This window comes from Dryas octopetala, chromosome 2, assembly GCF_963921425.1.
Source record: "Dryas octopetala chromosome 2, drDryOcto1.1, whole genome shotgun sequence".
Classification (NCBI taxonomy): domain Eukaryota; kingdom Viridiplantae; phylum Streptophyta; class Magnoliopsida; order Rosales; family Rosaceae; genus Dryas; species Dryas octopetala.
This window is the reverse complement of record NC_141367.1, coordinates 18904674-18925939: the sequence shown is the minus strand read 5'-3', so window position 1 is coordinate 18925939 and position 21266 is coordinate 18904674. Positions and strand designations below refer to the sequence as shown.

The 21266-nt window shown below is 35.5% G+C and overlaps 3 protein-coding genes and 2 non-coding genes across 9 annotated transcripts; 3 read left to right on the top strand and 2 right to left on the bottom strand.

Moving 5' to 3' along the window:
* Nucleotides 1-293: 293 nt before the first annotated feature.
* On the bottom strand, nucleotides 294-1815 carry LOC147293741 (Adenine nucleotide alpha hydrolases-like superfamily protein). Its single transcript, XM_086234270.1, has 3 exons — nucleotides 1777-1815; nucleotides 938-1677; nucleotides 294-441 (listed from the first exon to the last, which is right to left on the bottom strand). The coding sequence occupies exons 2-3, from the start codon at nucleotides 1357-1359 to the stop codon at nucleotides 294-296; spliced, it is 570 nt and encodes a 189-aa protein (XP_086090396.1). The 5' UTR covers nucleotides 1360-1677; nucleotides 1777-1815.
* Nucleotides 1816-4954: 3139 nt separating this feature from the next.
* Nucleotides 4955-5036, top strand: TRNAS-AGA (transfer RNA serine (anticodon AGA)). The gene has a single exon. It is a non-coding gene; the product is annotated as a tRNA-Ser (tRNA).
* Nucleotides 5037-8423: 3387 nt separating this feature from the next.
* Nucleotides 8424-15152, bottom strand: GATB (GLU-ADT subunit B). 4 transcript variants are annotated; one of them, XM_086232966.1, is made up of 9 exons: nucleotides 13825-14486; nucleotides 13213-13425; nucleotides 12185-12325; nucleotides 11864-12067; nucleotides 11192-11389; nucleotides 11043-11111; nucleotides 9307-9423; nucleotides 9081-9172; nucleotides 8424-8953 (listed from the first exon to the last, which is right to left on the bottom strand). In XM_086232966.1, the coding sequence occupies exons 1-8, from the start codon at nucleotides 14449-14451 to the stop codon at nucleotides 9092-9094; spliced, it is 1650 nt and encodes a 549-aa protein (XP_086089092.1). In that variant the 5' UTR covers nucleotides 14452-14486; the 3' UTR covers nucleotides 8424-8953; nucleotides 9081-9091. The 4 variants fall into 4 exon arrangements, 1 of the variants encoding a protein (XP_086089092.1); XR_015120514.1 differs by lacking the exon at nucleotides 8424-8953 and adding an exon at nucleotides 14934-15152 and having other exon boundaries at nucleotides 9307-11111; nucleotides 13825-14487; XR_015120513.1 differs by lacking the exon at nucleotides 8424-8953 and adding an exon at nucleotides 14851-15150 and having other exon boundaries at nucleotides 9307-11111; nucleotides 13825-14487.
* Nucleotides 15153-15206: 54 nt separating this feature from the next.
* Nucleotides 15207-15288, top strand: TRNAS-AGA (transfer RNA serine (anticodon AGA)). The gene has a single exon. It is a non-coding gene; the product is annotated as a tRNA-Ser (tRNA).
* Nucleotides 15289-17075: 1787 nt separating this feature from the next.
* Nucleotides 17076-20931, top strand: LOC147293737 (uncharacterized). Of its 2 annotated transcripts, none has more exons than XM_086232223.1 (4): nucleotides 17076-17423; nucleotides 19193-19253; nucleotides 19538-19673; nucleotides 20517-20931. In XM_086232223.1, exons 1-4 carry the CDS (start codon nucleotides 17284-17286, stop codon nucleotides 20600-20602), a joined length of 423 nt encoding a protein of 140 aa, XP_086088349.1. In that variant the 5' UTR covers nucleotides 17076-17283; the 3' UTR covers nucleotides 20603-20931. The 2 variants fall into 2 exon arrangements, with proteins under 2 accessions (XP_086088349.1, XP_086088350.1); XM_086232224.1 differs by having other exon boundaries at nucleotides 17146-17423; nucleotides 19183-19253.
* Nucleotides 20932-21266: the final 335 nt, after the last annotated feature.

The following is a 21266-nucleotide window of genomic DNA, read 5'->3' as shown; positions in this document are numbered from 1 at the left end:
CACTTTCATATTGGCTTTCAGGAGCCCTCATTGTTAAATATGTACAGCCAAAATTTTTGGCAATATTGGAATTGAAGAATATCATACAAATGGTTGACTCCTTAACCAAGAGAAAACAACACAGAAGACTATCACGCTCGCTAAATCTAGCAGTGAGCTGATTTAGCAAATGGAAGTTGTTAACTTGATCTGTTCCTGCTGTCCCAACAATTGATACATCATTAAACTAATACAACAGATTTAGGCAAGAAAAAAAGTATGAAGCAAGAGTGATCCTCAGGTGATTTGAGTGTTTATGCTAGAAGCCAGAAATTCTTGTGGGTTTTTGTATTGAGAAGGTAGCCTCCGTTTTGGCCCTTTTTCTGTACTCCAACACATGTGCACTTGCTGTTATCAATCAAATACTCTGCTGTGTCTATTGGTTTCATCCCTCGCGTGTATCTGTAAGTGGTATAAAACATATACCAGAAAGAATTAGCAAGTAATTCAAGCTGAATCTGTTTTTCTATGTCAAATCTCAATAGAACTGTTGGACCTAAAACAAAAAGTTTGATGGCTCCTTCAAGAAACTATCAGCATTTATCACAGCAAAAAAAGAAAAGGATAAAAGCTATCATCATTTTCTTCTGTTTTAGGAGACAGGCATTTCTGTTTTCCTTTTTTAAAGGTTTCAAAATGTTCATTGAAAAGGATATTCATTTGCAAACATAGATCATTCTAGGAAAAGCAGCTAAACAGGTTCATTTTGGCTAATCATATTTGGTTTCTTTTTTACTTGGTGAGAAAGTCCGAGATATATTCATGGCACAAATCTTAGGATTTATAATGTAAGACTCGGAATTGAAAGTCAAGCAATGCGGAAGTGCCACGATAAATAGAGGATCCATGTCATTGTGCATGCATGCAATCTCACTAGAATGTTTATGAGAAAACTCACCCTAAAATTACTGTAGCAAGAGTCTTTATTCGTTGCCCTACAACTAGGACATCGACCCCAAGAACCTTGCATTGATCAAGAATAGTGGTTGCTTTGTCCTTGCCTTGTTCCATTGCCACCTTCTCCACGTGCACGCGTAGTATTGGTTGTGCAAGCTTGCATGCCTTGTTCATTTCTTCAAGAAAATCCACCTCCCCTAGTATTGCTTCAAAGGTTGTGGTGGCAGGGCCTAAAGGGAGGTTAGGTTTTCTAAGGAACATTGTGAGTGTGTTTTTCCATGAACTAGGGTTTTCAACATGAATGAGGATCAACTCATCATTCTCAGCCACCTGTTGAGAAAGTGCATATTGGAGTGCACCTGTTGACTCTGGGGTCGGATCTGCTACCACCATCACTTTCCGTCCCGTACGTCCACCTTCCATGTCCCACAGCTATTGACACCACCATCAACCGCCCACTACTCCGGTTGCAACCGCCACCACATCAACCCAATGTTGCCACAAAAAACTCCAAAGGGTTTTGCAATGGAGGGTAGGAAAGCAAGGAATTCACAAATTACTCTCATTTTGTCTATGCTTATTATTAGGCGAGGCTGTTAGATCCATATCCTTGAGACCCGGTCAATTGCCAACAAAGCTCTTTTGAGGGAAAGAGTTTCGATGTTTAACTAAAACTCTGACTCATAACTTTTTTATCTTCCTTTTATTTCAATATATAAGAACAATATACATTTAATCCTCCTGCCACAAGAAAAAAGGGAAAAGAAATAAAAAAACACTCACAAGCAGCCACCTCTTAAATTTTCCACAGAATTGAAGAACAATTACATGCTGGCATACCATTTCAATTGCAGAAACACCAAGAGTCCATACATCCACCTGGAACAAATAAAAAAAAAAAGTAGTGCACAAAAACAAAAGGATTTTCTTTTGTATATATAGGGGCCTAGAAGAAAGAAGCAACACAAAGGAAGTAAAATTCTGTGCAGAGCAGAAATTTTACCTTTCCTGAATAACTTGTGGAGCCATCGATCCAATGTGGAGTGCCAATGAAGTGAGAATGAAATGAAGAGGAGCATCTCTCCCTCTCTCCCTCTCTCCTCTTTCTCTTTCTCTCCTCTTTGTCTCTGTCTCTGTCTTGTCAGTGATGCCACGTCCCCTACAACGGGGACAAGCAAGTTATTCTCCTTTAGGAAACATCCCAAGATAAAGAAGGAAAGGCCTTGAGTGGGAGGGTACATCATCAGTAGCCACATCATCATCATCATCCTTCCAGGTACGAGAATTGTGTTATCAATGTGGAGACAAAGTTATTTGGCAGAGTTGGAATTGTTGAAACTCCTAGCCATTTCCAGTAGGCCGGTGCATGCTTTCAACCCATTATTAAATGTGATTGACAGTGGTGGTTGGAGCCTTGACTAAATGGCCTCCTCCCCTGCATGCCTATATAAAGAGGCTTTGATGAAGGCCATAGAAGTAGATAGAAAAACAAGAGAGTCTGAGAGTATTGAGTGTGCAGAGAGAGCCACTCCTCCTCTTTGTAAATTCTCAGAAATAGTGAAAGTGTGTGCTCCAAGTGGATGTAGGCAGTTTAGCCGAACCACTATAAATCTTTGTGTCCATTTGTGTGTGTTTTAATTGTGTGATTGTAGTATTGTGTGAGTTAAACAGCTAGAAAATTCCTAACAAATTGACTCAGGAAGCTCCGACGTCATCTTCTCAAAAGCCAAGATTCTTTCTTTAATTTATTTGTTCCATCTTGTGCCAAAGGTTTAGATGAGCCTTCAAAACTTTGAAAACTTTTATGTTTTTAAGAATTCAAAGTTCAAGTGGGTAAAGTGTAATAAAGCAAAAAAAAAAAAAGGTGAAATGGAGTTGGCCTATTTGTCGTCGAGGACAGCAGCTCTCCCTGCACACCCCGGGTTCGAACCCTCCCTCCTTCCCTGTGCTAAAAAAAAAAAAAACAATTTGATGGACTAATATCAAAATCACCATTTATTTTATTTATTTTCTTAGAGGTTGATGTGCAATTGTGCACATCAACTCAAGCCTCATCTGAAGTATAGTAGTCGTTCACAAAAGAGGTTGATTCCCTCACACAATGCAGAAAGCATACAGTGAACTCCCAGGTGTCCATGAAGGGTGAAACTTGGCTAGACCAACTAGTTACTGAATACCTGTGACACCCTAACCTATGGTTAAAGAAATGTGCCTAGAAGTCTAAGCTAAAGGAAGGGCTTCCATCTTGAGCTAATGTTCAATGTCCATTAGACACCTCTTCCACATTTTCTGGTCATGATACAGACAATGACATGGAAGTCCATGTGACTAGCTCATACAATCAACCAATATTTAGGACACCAACTGTTTGATCATGTTTGACACATATGTTTGGTCTTAGAACCCATCAACCTGAAAAGGGCTGGTTTTCCATTGAGCATGTGCAATGGTTGAGGTCAATAGGCAATTCAATACAAGTCTATTGACCTCTTTTTTCAATTATTGACTTGACACAAATCTATTTTGTTGCAATGGTTTAAGTCGATCAATAGCTATATATTTTTTAATATTTTTTGTATATTCTCTTACAAATTAAAATTTATAAACTTATTTATTTTAAAAATTATACCATTGAAATTATCTCAATGAGATCTTTAAAATGAGCCCAATATTTAATATTTTTTAATAATTTAAATTAAAACCCAAATTTAAATTTCTCTATTTTATATTATAAACTATAAAATAACCATATTAATAAAAAACCATAATTCATATTATAAAACATTGATACATTAATTCATATAATAAAAGTTATAAAACCATATATAATTCATGGCAAAAAAAAACATTGATACACCAAGTCACATATATGACACAATCACTCTCCTTCTTTCACTTTTTTCCATGGTGGATCCCTCCACTTTTTTGTTGCAACTCTAGATTAATTGGCAATTGGCAAGTTAATTTTTTGACCTATCAATTATCATGTCAATTCATCTATTGCCAATTGACACCCCATTACAAACTATTTTTGTTTCAAATTGTCAATAAATGCCAATTGAATTGCCAATTGATCACCATTGCACATGCTAAGTGTTTACCTAAAAAGGCATTTGGTCTATTGTTAAATTTAGACAGACTTTTTGTTTAAGGATTCTTCTTTCACTTGGTTCATTTGGATCCCAGTCTTCAGGTCTACCTGTTTAATAATTTGTGGGCTTTGTTGTTCTCTTGTCCACTCTTTTGGTCTTTATTTGCAATGTAAACAAACTTGGCTTTATTAGTTTTGTGATACTCTCTGGAAATTATATTATCACCATGAGGCTCTATTTGGGATTAACTCCACATGAAAGATTGGAGTCATTTATACCTAAAAAGTCAAAACTTTTCCTTGTTCATTATGTTTTGCCCCCTCTATCTGTAACCAAATCATTCAATTTTTCAAAGCAGGTAAAACCAGTTTAAGCAATCCCTGTACAAGTGTACAGGCTGTACAGCCAGAACAGAAGCACAAAACCCATTTCCAATTGCACCCAAAAAGCATGCAACATATATTTGCGCCAACTGAAATAACTCATCAAAACAACTTTATACTTTATAGGCAGCCTCGATCAATTTTCACAGAAGCACAGTCAAAATGAAAAAGGGTATTTTATGCAATACAAGCAGCACCCAACAAAATGTAAACCCAAAAAAATAAAAATGAAAACACTTATTTCGACCAAAAAACAAAAAACATTTACTTGTGCTTCCAGAAGTAAAGCTTTTAGTTCAGGCTCGCTATTTTAGCCATGGAGCCAGAGCTGAAGAGTTTGCCAGAGTTGCTCTTACAGCTAAAAGAATGAAGACTTCAGACCAAAACTAAAAAATGAAGACCGGAAAGAACCAAGCTTAAACGAAACTTTGGCTCCATTAGGTCCGGCATATGGACTCGGACTCGGGTCACTCAACCTTACAAGCCGACCCTGTAGGCCCTTTTACGTTTAAGGTGTTATTGGAAAGCCGAACTGCCAGGAAAGTGGGCGTGCCGGAGTGGTTATCGGGCATGACTAGAAATCATGTGGGCTCTGCCCGCGCAGGTTCGAATCCTGCCGCTCACGGTTTTGATCGAATCGATCTGTTTTTTGCTTCACCGAGAGCGCCCATTTTGATGCATTTGCAAACAACTTTATCCTTAGGATTGGACAACAAGTTTTCAGAGTATATCAGAATGAAAATTTGTTTATTGTCATCCCCTATGTTATTTTCATATGATGGAGAATGAGAATGTGGATGTGAGTGAGTGGTGAAGATGAAGACGTTTGTTTGAAGAGAAGACTACGACTACTTTGTCCACTAGCTTGTCGCCACATACAACCAATCACTTGAATATCATGTTTAGTTAAAAACTCACGCTACAAGGCTCGACGATAATAAAGTCTAGCATAGAATTGAGTCATTTAATTTATTTTCAACGTGGGATTCTAGCCTTGTGGTAATTAATAATTATGGTTCTAGTGGGAGTTCCAAATGTTAAACCCATCATATGATCTCCAATTAATTTTGTTCTCTCATTCAAAGAATGAAATGCCATCAACAATTTTCCTCTTTTTTAGGATTTTCATCTGATTGCCCAAATCTTGTGAACAATTCAAGCCACATACGTACATACATGCCTCTATGATTGAGATAAATACAGTTTTGTGATCGGAATCAACAATCTGTCAGATAGAGGACTCATCATTCATAAATCATAAGGTTTGTTGTGCGACGAGCAAACATGACACTAGATTTTACAAAGTGTTGATCACTAGGTCAACATTAGTTACCATGAACTCCTTCCAAGATGGAAGACTTTATTTATATAAGGATATAACTCCTTGGTTGGGAGCGGTTAATTGGATCAAAATTTAGTAGTTGACATTTAAATGCCAATTAATAACGTATTTTACTCTTTGGATACAACCTCTAACATTGAATTTTGATGCAAACGATTGGTGACCATGTATTTTTGTAATCAATAGGAACCAAGTGATTAGAATGGAGATTTAAGTAAAAAAGCAACAAGTCAAAGAAGTTTATGTTTTTTTTTGGCTAAGCATGTCAGCGTTTATGAATGAAAAATTAGTTTGATTTTATTAAGATTAAAGACCACCATTAGATTCGATCCAACAATATATAGTCGAATTATTATTTTGATTTTTTTTCATAATCCATAATGATCTTTTAAACTCAAAATAGAAGTAAACTTCTGGTTGACAAAGTAAAAAATATTTTCAGTAGTGCTAGACATCCCATATTTTTATACTATAATTTCATACCACCTTATATGGCAACTTACATGGCATTCATACATTGGACACTAAAAAATAAAAACAAAAAGAAAAAGAAAAACTTTGTCCAATAAAATAATGACACGTAAAACGGTATAAAAATATGGTATAAGAATGTGGTAAATATAGCATTATTCTTAATCATATAATGTTTTCTTTTGTAGAACTTATGACTTTGAATAAATTCTTTCCTCCAAGAAAAAATTATAAATAAGTGTATTGTTATGGTTTTCTAAAGTAATTAGTAATTACAATATAGAGAAGGTGGGTTTGTGGCATTCGAATGACCATGTCAAATATATTGTCGATCCATGCATGACATGAGGCTTGCTGAGTTTGATGGGATAAATAGATTATGATTAATATCCAATGCACCAAACATCCTATATAATTACCAAAAAAAAAAGAAAAAATCAACAACAAACATTCTTAAAACATTTTGAAGTATCTCTAAAATCCGAAACCGAGAAGACATAACACGACGATGGTGACAGCCAATCCAAGATTCGATGATTGGAGAAGTAGAGCAAAATTGCTTATAACTAAGCTTGGCGAATCTGGAGGATGAGAGGCTGAAGGTAATGGAGTTGGACTTGTTAAAGGTAGGGAGACCTTGACATCAATCTTTTGTCCAACTTGACAATGGCCAGGAGTACCGCAAACAACGTAAAAATGACCAGGCCTTTTAAGTATAGACTGCAATAGTAGATGTAGTGTTGCAAGATCGAAAATCTTGGTCAGTAACTTGCATGACACTATGGAATTGATTGTTGTAAGAAAAAATTAGAGTGTCGCCGACATGAAAATCTTTCGTTGAAGCCCACTTGTTGTAATCGACATGCCCTCTAAAAGTCCATCCATAAGAATCACCAACTTTGTAAACAACACCACCACAACAACCACCACACAAAGCCATAATTGTCACCAATAAAATAATGAGTGTGCTCTTTCCAAAAGCCATGACTAATTAACTAAAGAGAGCAGGGAGTAAAAGAGAAAGGGATCGAATTTAGTGAGAAAGAATAAAAATGTAGGTGAGTGAAAATTTGTGTGAAAGGTACTATGCACAGCCCCTTATAAATAGTGTGAGTTTCATTATCCCAGTCCTAGTCGGACAAGGTTTTCCAAGTAGTAGTAGGAAATATACAGTTATTCCTAAAATGGTTGGTTTTTTTTGTTTTTTGGCCAAATAAAATGGTTGGTTTAGGGAAGTAGCTATACGGTGCGTTTCGAATACCCAAAACAACTTGGAAGTTGGAACCTCAAGTTCGACTTCGCCTTTTGCTTTACGCAACATGTGGAAACGGTGTCGTTTCAGTGAGTTTTTAACTTCTGCTCTCTCCATAGCAGGGGAGACCATATTTACAAACAATATTTACACGCATGCATGCACACACATCAGAATTCATAATGGAACATGGTAAGAGAATCACCAATTGTGCGTGTCTGAAATACAGAAATTGCTTAAGATAAATGCTCAATATATTGTCCTTTCTGTTGCTGTTTACATCTTTGTCAATATATTTGATAATTACAGTTGTTAGAAAACAGGCAGAGTGAATAATAAAACATATATGGGATGGCTGCTTGCCCAACATAACCATTTAGAGAAAGAAATTGAACTCCAAAATTAAGAGCTTGAATTCTGGAATATAAATTATATTATTGGGAGAAGATGAGCTTATAAATTATATTGTTGTTTCTAGTTGCTAAGTAACTATAAGTTAGTTGCCTATGTTTCAAACTGTAATAAGTGCCCACCGATGGAGTATACAGCTTAAAATATAAAGTTGTGAAGCCAGTTTATCAATATGGTAACCGAGGATTGATCGACCACCCCTTTGGCTTGTTCCTAATCCTGTGTATACAATACAAAGATTTTTATCAATTTGGTTCATTTTCTTGGTCATGCTATTTTGAATTGTAGCTAAAAGTCTCTGTCATGATCTTTTTCTTTTCCTTCTATTTCAAACAGAATAATATACACTTAATCCTAGTATTTTTGTTTGTATTCGACCTACGGTACAATTAGATTTCATCTTAGTTTCAAACATTCAAAAGCCAACTATTTTTCCCAGGTCATGTATACTCATCCATTCTATTATTAAGAATATCTGTCAAATTCAAATCATTCAGGTGCAAATAAGATCGATGCACTGTGCCCAACAGTTACTATGCCAACAATAAAGAATCTTATTACAAAATGAATAAATGAATATTTGAAGCATTACAGTAACAAGGAAACAGGCACATTGAATATCAAAACATATATGGTATGCCTTTCTGCCAAACATAACCATTTAGGGAAAGAAAATGAACTCCAAACTTAAGAGCTTGAATTCTGGAAAATAAATTAAATCTTGGGAGAAGATGAGGTTACAATTCAATATTAATCCATCCAACTTGCTAGCGTGTAGAGCAATCAAACAGCCGCAAGAAATATAAAATTTGAAGCAAATCATTTCTAAGCTATCCAAATAAGTCTCATCCATACTTCAGATAGGGCAGATAAAATCTCAAGCGGCTGTTGAGTATCCAGTTCAGAAGTATCTACGCAACCTAAAATGTCAAAGTTGAGATATCCTTCAATTGTAGGAAAGGTATAATTCATGTAACAGAATGCCATGACGCTTCCAGTGTGAGTGAATTCCTCTGATTTCAACAACGGTGCAGGTTTGCCATTGGTGGCCAGGTTATAGAATCATCTAGTTACAAACAATATTTACACACATGCACGCACACATCAGAATTCATAATGGAACATGGTAAGAGAAGCAGCAGGATCAGCAATTGTTTATGTCAGAAATACAGAAATTGCTTGCAGATACTGACCTACACCTTTATCAGCTTTTGGCGTTTAATTTCTCTAAAAGAATCTTGTTTAGGAGGCCCGGATTTGCTTTTCCTTTTGATAGTTTCATAATCTGCACAGGGTTAAAGTGTTCAAAACCATCTCACTCAAGTAAATTAAACATTATTAACAGCGTAATAATGCATGGAAAAGGAAGCGTAAGGATGGGTAAAAGAAAAAATCCATTATAATTTGACAAAATTTTACCTGGCCAGCAAAATAACCTTGCAGCTTAGTTTTTCCACCACGATATTGTTCCAGCTGCTTTGGATTCTCCGACAATACCTTCTCTACCATTTTCTCAATCTCAGCAGGATCTACTATCTGTTAGAACCAAATTCATTAGAGAACCCTTAATTTTCTACTATCTGTTATCATCATAAGATGATTTTTCTCACTGTTCTGCAGAAGAGCATTAGTTTTGTAGGGCATCAGCTAAGAGAACTACTCTCTACTGAAAAACTTATTAAAGAGACAAATCAACAAATTCAATCAGCTATGCATTAGAACCAGCAAGCTATTCCCTTCTTTCCACAATGTTAGTCCTGTTTAGAATAAACCAGCTTTCTAAAGGGAACAACATTTATTGTACTGCCTTTGAAAGAAAATGTTTAGGCTTCCATAATCCCTCTTGTAATAACTCTGTCCATTGACTTTCAAGTCAAATAAAGTAGAGGGCATACTAAGAAAGAAAAAGAATGTCTTTTTTTTTTTTGGCCAGGAGAAAAAGAATGTTTTTGAATTCTCAAAACCAGACATCTTGGAACATCCAAAATAAAATACAAAACTACCAATTTGGGATGGATGGAATAATCTTGTATGTTAGTTTCACAAATTTTACAGTGATAGGTGTTGAATTTGACACACACAAAAAAAAAAAAATTGCTATTTTGCACAGCCTCAGGCAGTCAGGTCACACATCTAATCTAACTTTTATTGGAAAAGTTGATCTCAGATCAAGTTAGCGAGCATAGCAATTACATGTACGCTAGCTTCGCTTCACCCATATTCTGACACCCGATAAATGCGCAATATACTGTTCTTTCTGTTGCTGTTTACATCTTTGTCAATATTTGAAAATTATGTAAGAAAAATGCAAAATTAAGACTAGCTAACCACTGTCTGTTAAGCATGAAAGGGACAGGTAGTTAATCTCAGCATTACAGGCCATAGCATACTCTATTAAATTGTGGTCCTCACTGCATACTTCCTATTTGATTCTTATCCAATACTATATCTAAAGCTACAATAAATATTGCATATATTATGTGCCTCATGATATTCACAATTGACCAACCTCACCCGGAGTCATGTCCAAAAAGATGGTTACCATATACACTTCTTAATCGAAATAGCTTTTCTTTTTATGCTTAATTTCCAAATTTTCTTTGGACAAATCAATATAACCATCCTGGTAGATTAAAATTCATAGATGCACAAGCATTCACTTAAACTCATACTTCTTCTATACAGCAACTCTACATTTTTCATCAGTTGACTGTCACTGCCATCCTTATGTTTAAGAGGAAATAATACTTTTATTAAATTGAAGAAATAAGTACCAGCACGACGCACAGCGGAAAAGCTAGCTGTCCATCGAATATACAAAAAAAAAATTAAACAATATTTTATGTGACAGCAGCCCGCCAATCCGCATAAATAAAGAAGAATGATTTATCTCGAAATTGAGAAGAAACTGAAACCCATAAAGAGGTCCATAACCGAACACTATCCCCACTGGCATCTATTCTATAAACTTGAGCTTTCAATTTATAGGTCCACCCAAAATTAGGCACCCCCTATAAGCATATCTTGTTGAAATATTGGAAATAAAAGCTTAAACGAACAGACAGATAATTTGCTAAACGAATCACATTTCATATAGCTGACCATTTGAAAAGAATTCTATGTTAATGAGCCTGGAAATAAAGTATAAAACTTGCCTGAACTAAATCTTTTTCTTCTATCAGTCCCTTCACAGTACCACCCTTGGCTAGAAGCTCAAACAATATCTGCAAATTATCTTGATCTTAGAAATAAATAAAGCTGTAAGACTTGTGCAAAAAAAAAAAAAAAAAAAAGAAGCTATTACCTGTTTTCCTATCTTCCCACTAATAGTCCCATCTTTTATGGAAGCGATTAACTCAGCCAACTCTTGGGGGGTAAGCTTAACCTCATTGACGGTCAACTTTTCATCTTTCATATAGGCAGCAATATCACCCATTATCCAGTTGGCAGCTAGCTTTACATCAGCACCCTTTGCAATAGTAGTATCAAAAAATTCTGCAACCTAAGGTATACATTAAGCAATGAGCGCCACTTCAGTTCATTTACCATAATATACCATTTAGATAATCATATCACCTTGTAGCACTTCAGGTCTTCATATATGACTGATCAAGGCTTTCCTTGAAGTGATACTTAAGGGAAATGCCTCATGGCACATCCATAGACATTAAAAACTTCTGGTTTACATCTCATAGTGATTAGTGAGAGACACTCAAGAGACAGATGCCCAGCCCATGAAGAGCATACAATTACTTCTAAAACATCACCGATCTACTTCTCACGGGAACTTTATTTTACATTGAATATTTCTGTAACAAATATCTGTGTAGAACTAAACTACAAAGTTTGCTCTTCTATATTTACTTAGCTACTAAGTCAAATCTACAAACAAAATTTGAATTCAGTCATAAAATTTTACTTCTGTTTTCTTCGTTTAACAGAACAAGCATTCAGAACAATAATGCAGAGGACTCACGTTTATGTCATTGGCAAGGAAAAGAACATCCTGCATGCTTAGGCCCATCTTTTCATACCTCCGACGCTTCATTTCTGGAAGTTCAGGCAAATAATTATGAATATCATCAACATAGTCTCTGGTCAGGAAAACTCCTGGAAGGTCTGGTTCTGGGAAATATCGGTAATCAGCAAGTCCTTCTTTCTTCCTCATAGTAACCGTCTTCTGTACGGTATAACAAAGTTAACAGAGGATGTAAGTAGACACAAAGGAACCATGTGATGTGAGCTATAAATCTTGTAGTCGTTCAACTAGACAATTAGGATGAAAAGGTACGATGACCTGAGCTCCTTCTTCCCATAGACGAGTTTCCTGTACAATTTCTTTACCTTGGCCTTGACTATGAAGAAGCACCTGCCTTGAAATTTCATAATCAATTGCCCTGCTCACAGAGGAAAACGAGTTCAAATTTTTTATCTCCACCTGCCAATATGTAATAGGATAAATTATATCAGTCTCCAAAAGGTATATATATAGAATTGCATTATAGTTAAAGTTGACCAAACAGAAAAACAATCATTACAGTCGATATATATATATACATCGCAACTTTTTACTTCTCCACACCTTTTTGACCTTTTTCGTGAGAGGGTGTGTATGTCTTGTAACAAGTGGATTTTTAATTGCAAGGCTGCAATGTGACTTCTACAGTGTATAATATGTAGAGGCATAAATATAACTTACTTTATGGTGAATTATTTAAGTGAAACAAATTTTTCATATCTCATTTTGACATTCAAGTAAGATATTGATCAAGTATAAAATGGGAAAATGCCACATGACAAAAGATATAACATTCAATGAATATTCTTCAATGCAGGAATCTTGAAAAATTAAAAAAATTAAAAAAACAATGCTTTCTTTAATTTGATAAAACAAACAATCACACAAACAGAACTAATACTAGTTCCATTCTAAATATTCTAATTATCGGTGTTTTCCTTTAAGCTGTTACGACAAAAATCTCGGAATTTTTGCTAAGAACAAATTCTGCCCTATTTTCACTAACAGCATCTCAGTCTCATCAATTGTCATAGCTGAAATTTTTACAATTTATGGCTTTATGCATGCCAACATGATATTGCAATGATTACCAAGTATTAACAAATTCTCCAAACAGCTAATGAAAAGTTGCAAACATAAGGATCACTGATTTATGTCATCCTTAGTTATCATTTTCCTGATTTCTAGTTATTAGATTCTTGTGATAACGAACCCTTTTTTTCTTTTTTTTGAAAGAATTTCTCTTTATACTTGGTTTTTAGTTGCCAAGATAACACTAAATGTGCAAGGAAATAAAAGTTACTTACCTTCGTCCCAAACTGTAATTGCCCAAATGGTCGAACAGAGACATTCACATCACAACGAAGTGAACCTTCTTGCATATTGCCATTACTTACTCCCAAATACCGAACCAACCTCTGTAATTCTGCAGCATATTCTGCAGCTTCAATACCACTTCTCATATCAGGTTCAGAAACAATTTCTAGCAAGGGCACCCCTGCTCTATTTAAATCAACCTGCAGAAAAGAAACAAATAGTATCTAGGAGTCTATGATAGAAGATAGAGTCAACTTCAGCCTTTGAGAATCTTTTGGAAAAGAGATACAAAAAAGATATTCAATTCTCCTAGGTAATATGCAAACTGATAAGAATTACTTTATATCGACACACACACACACACACAAATAAAGTTGTTCCATCGTAAAATTCAATGTACTTGCAAAACTGAATTTACCCACAATTCAAAGACTATACTGAGACTGATTTAAGATTTTAAAGTAGTAAAATCACAGATAGAAGAAAACAGGAAACAAAGACATTTTACAAAAGAATAAAACCAGAATGTAGTTCAATCCATTATAACATATAATAAGCAGAACAATGCTGATGACAAGTATAAAGGGAAAGGTACTTTCCTGTGAGTAACTTCCACCTTCTGAATGAAGCAGCTTCCCTGCATCCTCTTCCATGTGAACCCTTGTAATGCCAAACCGCCTATGCCCACCACCAAATTCTAATGGAAGATCCAAATCAATGTAGCCACCAGTTGCAATTGGAACATCAAACTGTGATATTTGATAGCCCTTCGGAAGGTCCGGGTAAAAGTATTGTTTCCTATCAAACTTTGAGTTCAATGACAATTTGCAATTGAGTGCAAGTCCCACTTTCACTGCAGACTCAATGACCTTTATGTTCAAAACCGGTAAAGCACCGGGTAGACCCATACAAATGGGGCAGACGGTAGTGTTTGGTGGAGAGCCATAATTATAAGGACAACTACAAAAGGCCTTGGTAAGAGTGGATAGCTGGACATGGGTTTCTATACCTATGATTGCTTCATAGTCCTTTAAGGCTTTCTCAAGTGTTTTGTTCTGGGTATCCAGTGAAACTTTCACTTGTGGCTTAACCTTTTCTTGTGTGGCTGTCTGGGTTTGTGAGCTTCTCGTTGTGCAATACAAAATGGCATATTTTCTTCTAACTAATGCAACAGTTGGAGAGAGCAAAAAAGGGTGGGTTTGGAAGCTTCTAAAAATTGTGGAAGCCATCTTCTTAATCCAATTGGAAATCCAACAATGCACAGGCTGCCTTTGCAAACATCAAGCAATGCATAGTTAGCTGAAAATCAGATTTTGAATCTAAATTGATTCAAAGAAACAGCTACAATTGAAAATATAATCCTAACCACCACATCATTCATCTTTTCAAGCAATATATTCGTATCAAAGCACATAACCCAATTCAACCTACCGCTGTATAAACAAAAGCACACAAAACCCATTCCAATTTCACCCTAAAAACAACATCAAGCCAACTAAAACAGCTCGCGGCATCCCAATTATCCCAAAAACAAAACAAAACGCAAAAGGGTATTCATTGCATTACAAAAAAAGAAAAAAAAAAAAATCACTCCAAAAAGTTCAAATAAAGAAAACACAAACACTTACTTGTGCTTCCGGAAGTTAAAAGCTTTGGTTCAGAGTGTTAAATTGAGAAGTACGTTGGAGTTGCTCTAGGCTGTTGCACTTACAGTGAAATGAAGAGTCACCTGGTTAAGCTGCTCTCGCTCAGGAGCAGACAAGAGAGTAGAGAGCCAAAGATAGGCTTAGCCTACCATGAGATGAGTCATCCATGCAAAGTTAACTTATGGTGGACACTGAACACGACCATGGGATGACCCAGTTGAATAAAACCAATGCCTTATCAAGCTATGAACCTTTGACTCAACCTCACAAGTCACAACCCAACCCTGTAGGCAGCTGTGACGATTAAATATAATACTTTAAGGCCAAGTCCCCATGTGGTGAGCGTGCCGGAGTGGTTATCGGGCATGACTAGAAATCATGTGGGCTCTGCCCGCGCAGGTTCGAATCCTGCCGCTCACGGTTTTGGTCAAATGTATTCAAATAACTTTTTAAGTTACAATATGAGCTTCCTCTGGTTGGAAAATTATGAAACTACTTTGCGTGTCAAATTATTTTAAGTAATTTCCTTAACTACTTCAGCTAAAAAGCCTAAAACTGTCATTTTTTTTTTTCCTGGGAATATTTTATCTTTAAAATTTTGATAAAGAACAAAATACACAGTGTGCTTCCCAATCATCGAATCGATCTTCTTTTTTTTTTGCTTTGCACTGCCATGGTTCAAAAAAAGAAAAATGAAAAAAATGAAGACTGATAAAAACCAGCTTAAACGAAACTTTGGCTCCATTAGGTCCGCCATATGGACTCGGACTCGGGTCACTCAACCTTACAAGCCCACCCTGTAGGCCCTTTTCCTCACAAGTCACATCTAAGCATTTTTAAAACTATTTTTTTTTTTTAAAGCATATTGACTTGCAGACCAAATTACTTCGAAGTAAATAATTCCTTTTTTTTTTTTTTTGGAAATCATTCATTGTTTTTTTATAGAGAAAGGTAAATCATTTCATTACCATTGTAGCTAAAAGCCTATTGTTTTTTTATCAAAAAACAAAAAAGAAAAGCAGTGTTTGTATATTTTTGTTAGAAAAATGCCAATTTATTTCTTTAAGACAAATGTATCATCTTACACCGTTCATCTCTTAAAGGTAATTTGAAAAAAAAAAAATGAAACTTATTTGTCACTTTTTTTCTTTTTTCTTATCTCCATCTCCCCATCTCAGATCTCCCTTGTTTTTACTCTTACCACTACTTTTATTCTAGCTCTCTAATTTCAACTAATTCTACTACTTTCAACTAATATATACATATACTATTATTAAGAGAAGAATTTCTTGTCTTTAAAAAAGAGAGTAAAACACTAATTACTCTTTCCAGCCCATCCAACAATTTCATAACAATTCAAATCATAAAAAAACATGAAGGATGGGCAAGGAAGAATGCTTAGTGTATTATTGTTGGATGGACTCAAAAGAATGCTTAGTGTATTATTAAATTATTTACTGGTGAGTATTTAACTGCTCCTCGTGACTTAAATATAAAATTGTCATAGTAATTACACACTATTTTAATTTCTACTCACGCATCTTCATCTTCCTACCTATTTCATACTCTCATATCACACTTTTTCTCTTCATATTATCACACCACATATATTACATGCATGTGTGATGCTTGGTACTCTTGTATTAACTATAACTACCAACATGTATGGCATGTGAATGAATCAACTCTTTGACTTCAACCAAAGTTTTTTTTTACTCTTTCACTTCAACCAAAGTTCTTTTAGGAGTGAAACTCATGGATTAAACTCGATTCAATTTTTCAAATTCGTCACAAACTTAAAAGTAACTATTTCAAGGAAAATTCAACATGCAAATAGTTATTGACCCTTCAATGTTGATGGGTTAATTCACATTTTCACTATTATAATGTAGATTTTCCTTTATTTAATATGTTTCCATAACATATGGTCTCTGCATTGTAGATGATCTCTCGTTTTAAAATATATGAGTTTTAAATAAAATTTAATTATGGTCACATAAAAATAAATGGAAAAAGACAAAGTTTTCATATTAAAATGTAAAAATAAAAATTAAAGAAAAATGTTTGTTTTTTTACCTGAAAAAAAAAAAAAGAGAAAGTTGACTTGGGTGTTGATGTAATTGAACATTTGACCCTTAATTTATTTCTTTCATTTTTTGTTTTTCGAATAGCACCCACTTGCAAATTGCAACATTACAGTTGTTGACTGGAGTAAAATCAAGCCAATGGTCTTCGGACATTAGAAACTTTTGAAGTCATCGACTCATAGTTATGCCGGGGATGGCGGTGGAGGGATTGGTCTTGTTTGGTCCTCTTCTTAATCTTCGTTGCTAATGAATACCAGCTCAATGCTATAATACCATTCTCAAATCATCCACAACAACAAGGACACAAGGGAATGGAGGGACAGCAATCATGGAGGCCAAGACTATCGTTCAGGAGCGCCACCATACTGATGTGTTTGCTGAACGTGGTCACAGCTCTTCTACTGCTTCAGGGCTTTCTCTCCTCTGCTTCTTCTCGCTCCAAATTCTCTACCTCTCAACCCAATTCAGGCCAGTTTCTCTCTTTCCCTCCATCTTGTTTTTCATTCATTATGAAGGAGCTCTAATGTTTTTGCAAGCAGCAATTTGACATGGGTATTCTATATGGTTGCAAAGCATGCGGACCCATTATTTAAATTTGCTGAATTTTGTAACCTTTTTGTTTGAGCGATTAGATTAATGATAAAGTTGTGGATTTTTCTTGGATTATGAGGAATCCAATTTTTCACATCTTCTTCTTCTTGTTGGTTGGATTGGTGATCCAGTTCGTTTGGGGCTGGGGAAAATTTGGACTTTTAATGTGGGGTTTAATGGTTTTGCTAACTGGTGGTGAAACAAGTTGTTTTGGTTTGGTTGGAGTGGATGATACATGTATTATGATCCTCTTGTATAGCTTTGTGGTAGATTGCCAGTGAATGTAACAAATTTCTAGACATGTTAAGGATTTTAATGTTAAAAAGTTTAAGAATATGCTCTTAATTAGGATTTTAGGGTTGAGAGTTTTGTGATTGAGGGCTTCTATTTATTTCAGTATTTGTTTTTTGTATTTATTCCAATACATTCATTGAATCCTTTAATTTTAATTCTATGAGGTTTTCTTCCTAATTTGGATTTAGATCGGCTTCAATTCTGAAAACTAAATAAATAAACAAAGTGACACTTCGTAGCTGTTATTTCAAATCCATTAATTTTGTGGCTTTAGTTCCATGTACTTAACTTTCCAAACCCCAACTGGACATTATTGAACAGCTATGAAATTTGATTAGGGACCGAAATACAGAACCATGTAACCTAATTCCATGTTTAAGTTGCTTTCTAGGAAGTTCATACCTTGGAATATTTTTCTATCTTTGTGTCTGGTTCCCCCAATCCCCCAAGATTAATTTTTGTTTAGTCAGAAAATTTTGTAAATGTACCCATCATAGATTTCTGAGGAGTCATTTAGCTGTCATCTCTAGTAATATGTTTAGTTTCATAGTGATGTCTGTGTCTTGGCTTTCTTCAAACCTGGATAATAAGTTATTTACTTATGTTCACTAGTCATTTAATTTTCCCATTCTGTTGGTTCCAATGCCTGGGTTACAAAAACAGCAGGCAGCCATCCCCTTTCCCTAAACCTTCCAGATCCTCTACAGTTCAACTACCTACTCCATCAAAAGTAAACCTAGGAACTGCCCCTTAATAAGGAGGAGAGCTACCAGTTGGCCTTCTATCATGCTGTGGGGATGGCACATGTGTTTTTCACCAATCAATTCTCGTACCTGGCTGGCAAGAGGTCTCTATTAGAGCTCAGTATACAACTCAAAATCAAATAAGCTCTTTGGTTCAAAATTTTATAGCAGAGAATATTTTTTGGGCCAGATTCATCTGACTGTAAATGCATGGGATTTAACTTGATGGTAATAAATTAATAATGAGCTAATTTTAATGGAATAGTGGTACAACATGGTGATCGTTAAGTCATTTCTTGAATGTAGGCATTACAATGGCATGAATTCTACATTTGGATGACTTAAAATACATTTTCGTTTAAGTCATGATTCTTGGACAAACTTTGATGCTCCGTTGTAGTTTTGAAGTTAAATATACTCTAATCATGAAACTGTAAAAAGTTGCTTCTCTTCACATGGAATAATTCATAAGCTTGATTGTGATATTTTATTGACTTTACTTGGGTTCCTCTAATCCTTTTCCTTTATATAAACATCACTTTATGAGCATTGAACTTTCAGATTGACTCGTACACACTGTTTAATATTTCCAATTGCAGCCACACTCAGGTATGTCAGAGAATCTGAAGAGATTCGTCTCGCTATGCAACCCATGGAACTGATAAAAAGAGTAAGTATGGCATCAACATTATATCTGTGGTTCACTAGTTATAGTTCTGGTTAAGATTTTCTGCTACTTCTAGTTCAAACACAAATGAATGGTGAGTTCCTCATGTAAAAACTGAACTGATAATGTATGCACTGCCTGCTTGTCTGTTATATATGTGCACTTTCCATTAAGGTTGGAACTTTTTGTTTTTTAAATTATTTCCGTATCAAACAAACAGCTAGCCTTGCAAAAGTTCATGGATTGGAGTAGATTATGATTGTTGTTCAATTTTCTTCCCTATTCAGGTGAGGGAAATCCAACAAGAAGCATATGCACAACCGGAAACAGTCCAAGAGAAAGACACAAGGCAGGCCGCTGCAGTTGACCTTTCTAAAAGATTGAAGGATCTTCATTCTGTTAATGAAGCAAACAGCTTGAAAGGTGAATCTCTCTCTCTCTCTCTCTCTCTCTCTCTCTCTCTCTCTCTCTCTCTCTCTCTCTCTCTCTCCCTCCCCTCCTTCCCTCCCTCCCTCCCTCCTTCTCAGTGTTTGTATTATATGCTCTCTCCCTCCGTCCCTGTGTTTGTATCATAATTATATTGGTCACTCTGGCTTCTGGAGTTGAGAATGTTTTTGTGTCAGTTATATCTTTATCAGAAGAGTTGTATGAAATGGAACTTTTGGATACCAAATCTCTCATAATATGCACCTTCTAGGGTTGTATTTGTTTGATGTGCAATATTGCATATTCAACCCTTTAATTTATATTGTGAGCAGTTCTGGATGTATTTTGACCTTAGATGTGTTCACTGTGTTAGTGTTACATCCTCTCATCTTTTTGTCTATGAGTGTGTTGTCTTCTACCTGTGCATAGATAAGATACTCCTCCATTCTGTTTGATTTAAAATTTGCTTAGAAGTGACTTGTTCTTGATGAAAAATCAGATAGTTGCTCGCATTTTAAGTTAGATGTTAACCATAACCTGTCAGAGAACTCATTGGACATGCTTCACTCATAATATCTTTTCTATTGTTGGAGTAGATGGATTCATCATTTTTTGTTTCTTGTATGAATAACACTAGTAGGTCCTGTTTATTAAATTTTCATCAAATTATCTCTCGTAACCTGTGCAGTTACTTCTCATATATCCACTAGTTGACTTGTGACCTCTGTTGGAGGTCTGCAAATACAAGAAGTCATGATTCGAGCAAGTTTTTGTTTTCCTGTTACTTGTTTTATTTAATATTATGAACTAGATTTTACCAATTTGCATAATGTCTAACAGCCTTGGTAGAGTGGCGTAAACGGAAGATGGAACGAGCAAGACTACGTGACCTAGAGAAAAATGGAACACTCACGTCTCAAGCTTGAGCTGTATCCTTCACATATTATTGCTGGTTATATACTGGAATTCGGAATTGTCTGGAAACTGCTTTATACATGTCCATATCACAACTCTGATTTGATAACAAAGAAGGTTTATGTATGACCATACAAAATTGTACCAAGAGAAAAAATGGTACTTGGCAGTCATTGCCATTCTTATACAGATGTTGTAGTCAAAAGCTCTCTGTGTAATATAAATATACACTATATGTTCCTTGACCTGTGTGAGTTCGATTAAATGTTAAACGTTAATGTTTTGTAATTGCTGTTAGGCAACTGGTGGCCTGATTTTATGAATAATTTGCTTTCCCCAACCATTGTGTTTATTCTTTTTGTCTATATCATCGTTGTTAACTTCTTCTTAAAGTGTACAAATAGATTAAACAGAATCATAAACAGGTACCCATCATGGAACGAACCAGCCACTTACCTAAGTCATATAAGCTCAATAAATTGACCCCTGATGTTAGTTTTAAGCACCACAAAAGAGCATCAATTTCTTAATGCCACTTTGCTTCAAGAAGAGATCATTTACCCAAGGGAGTAAATGAAGCATTGGCTTGATACACAACACAAACACTCATTGGAGCGCAGCAGTTTACCCTTGCCTTTGAGTTACCTGAAACCCTAAATCCTTAATCACCACCCA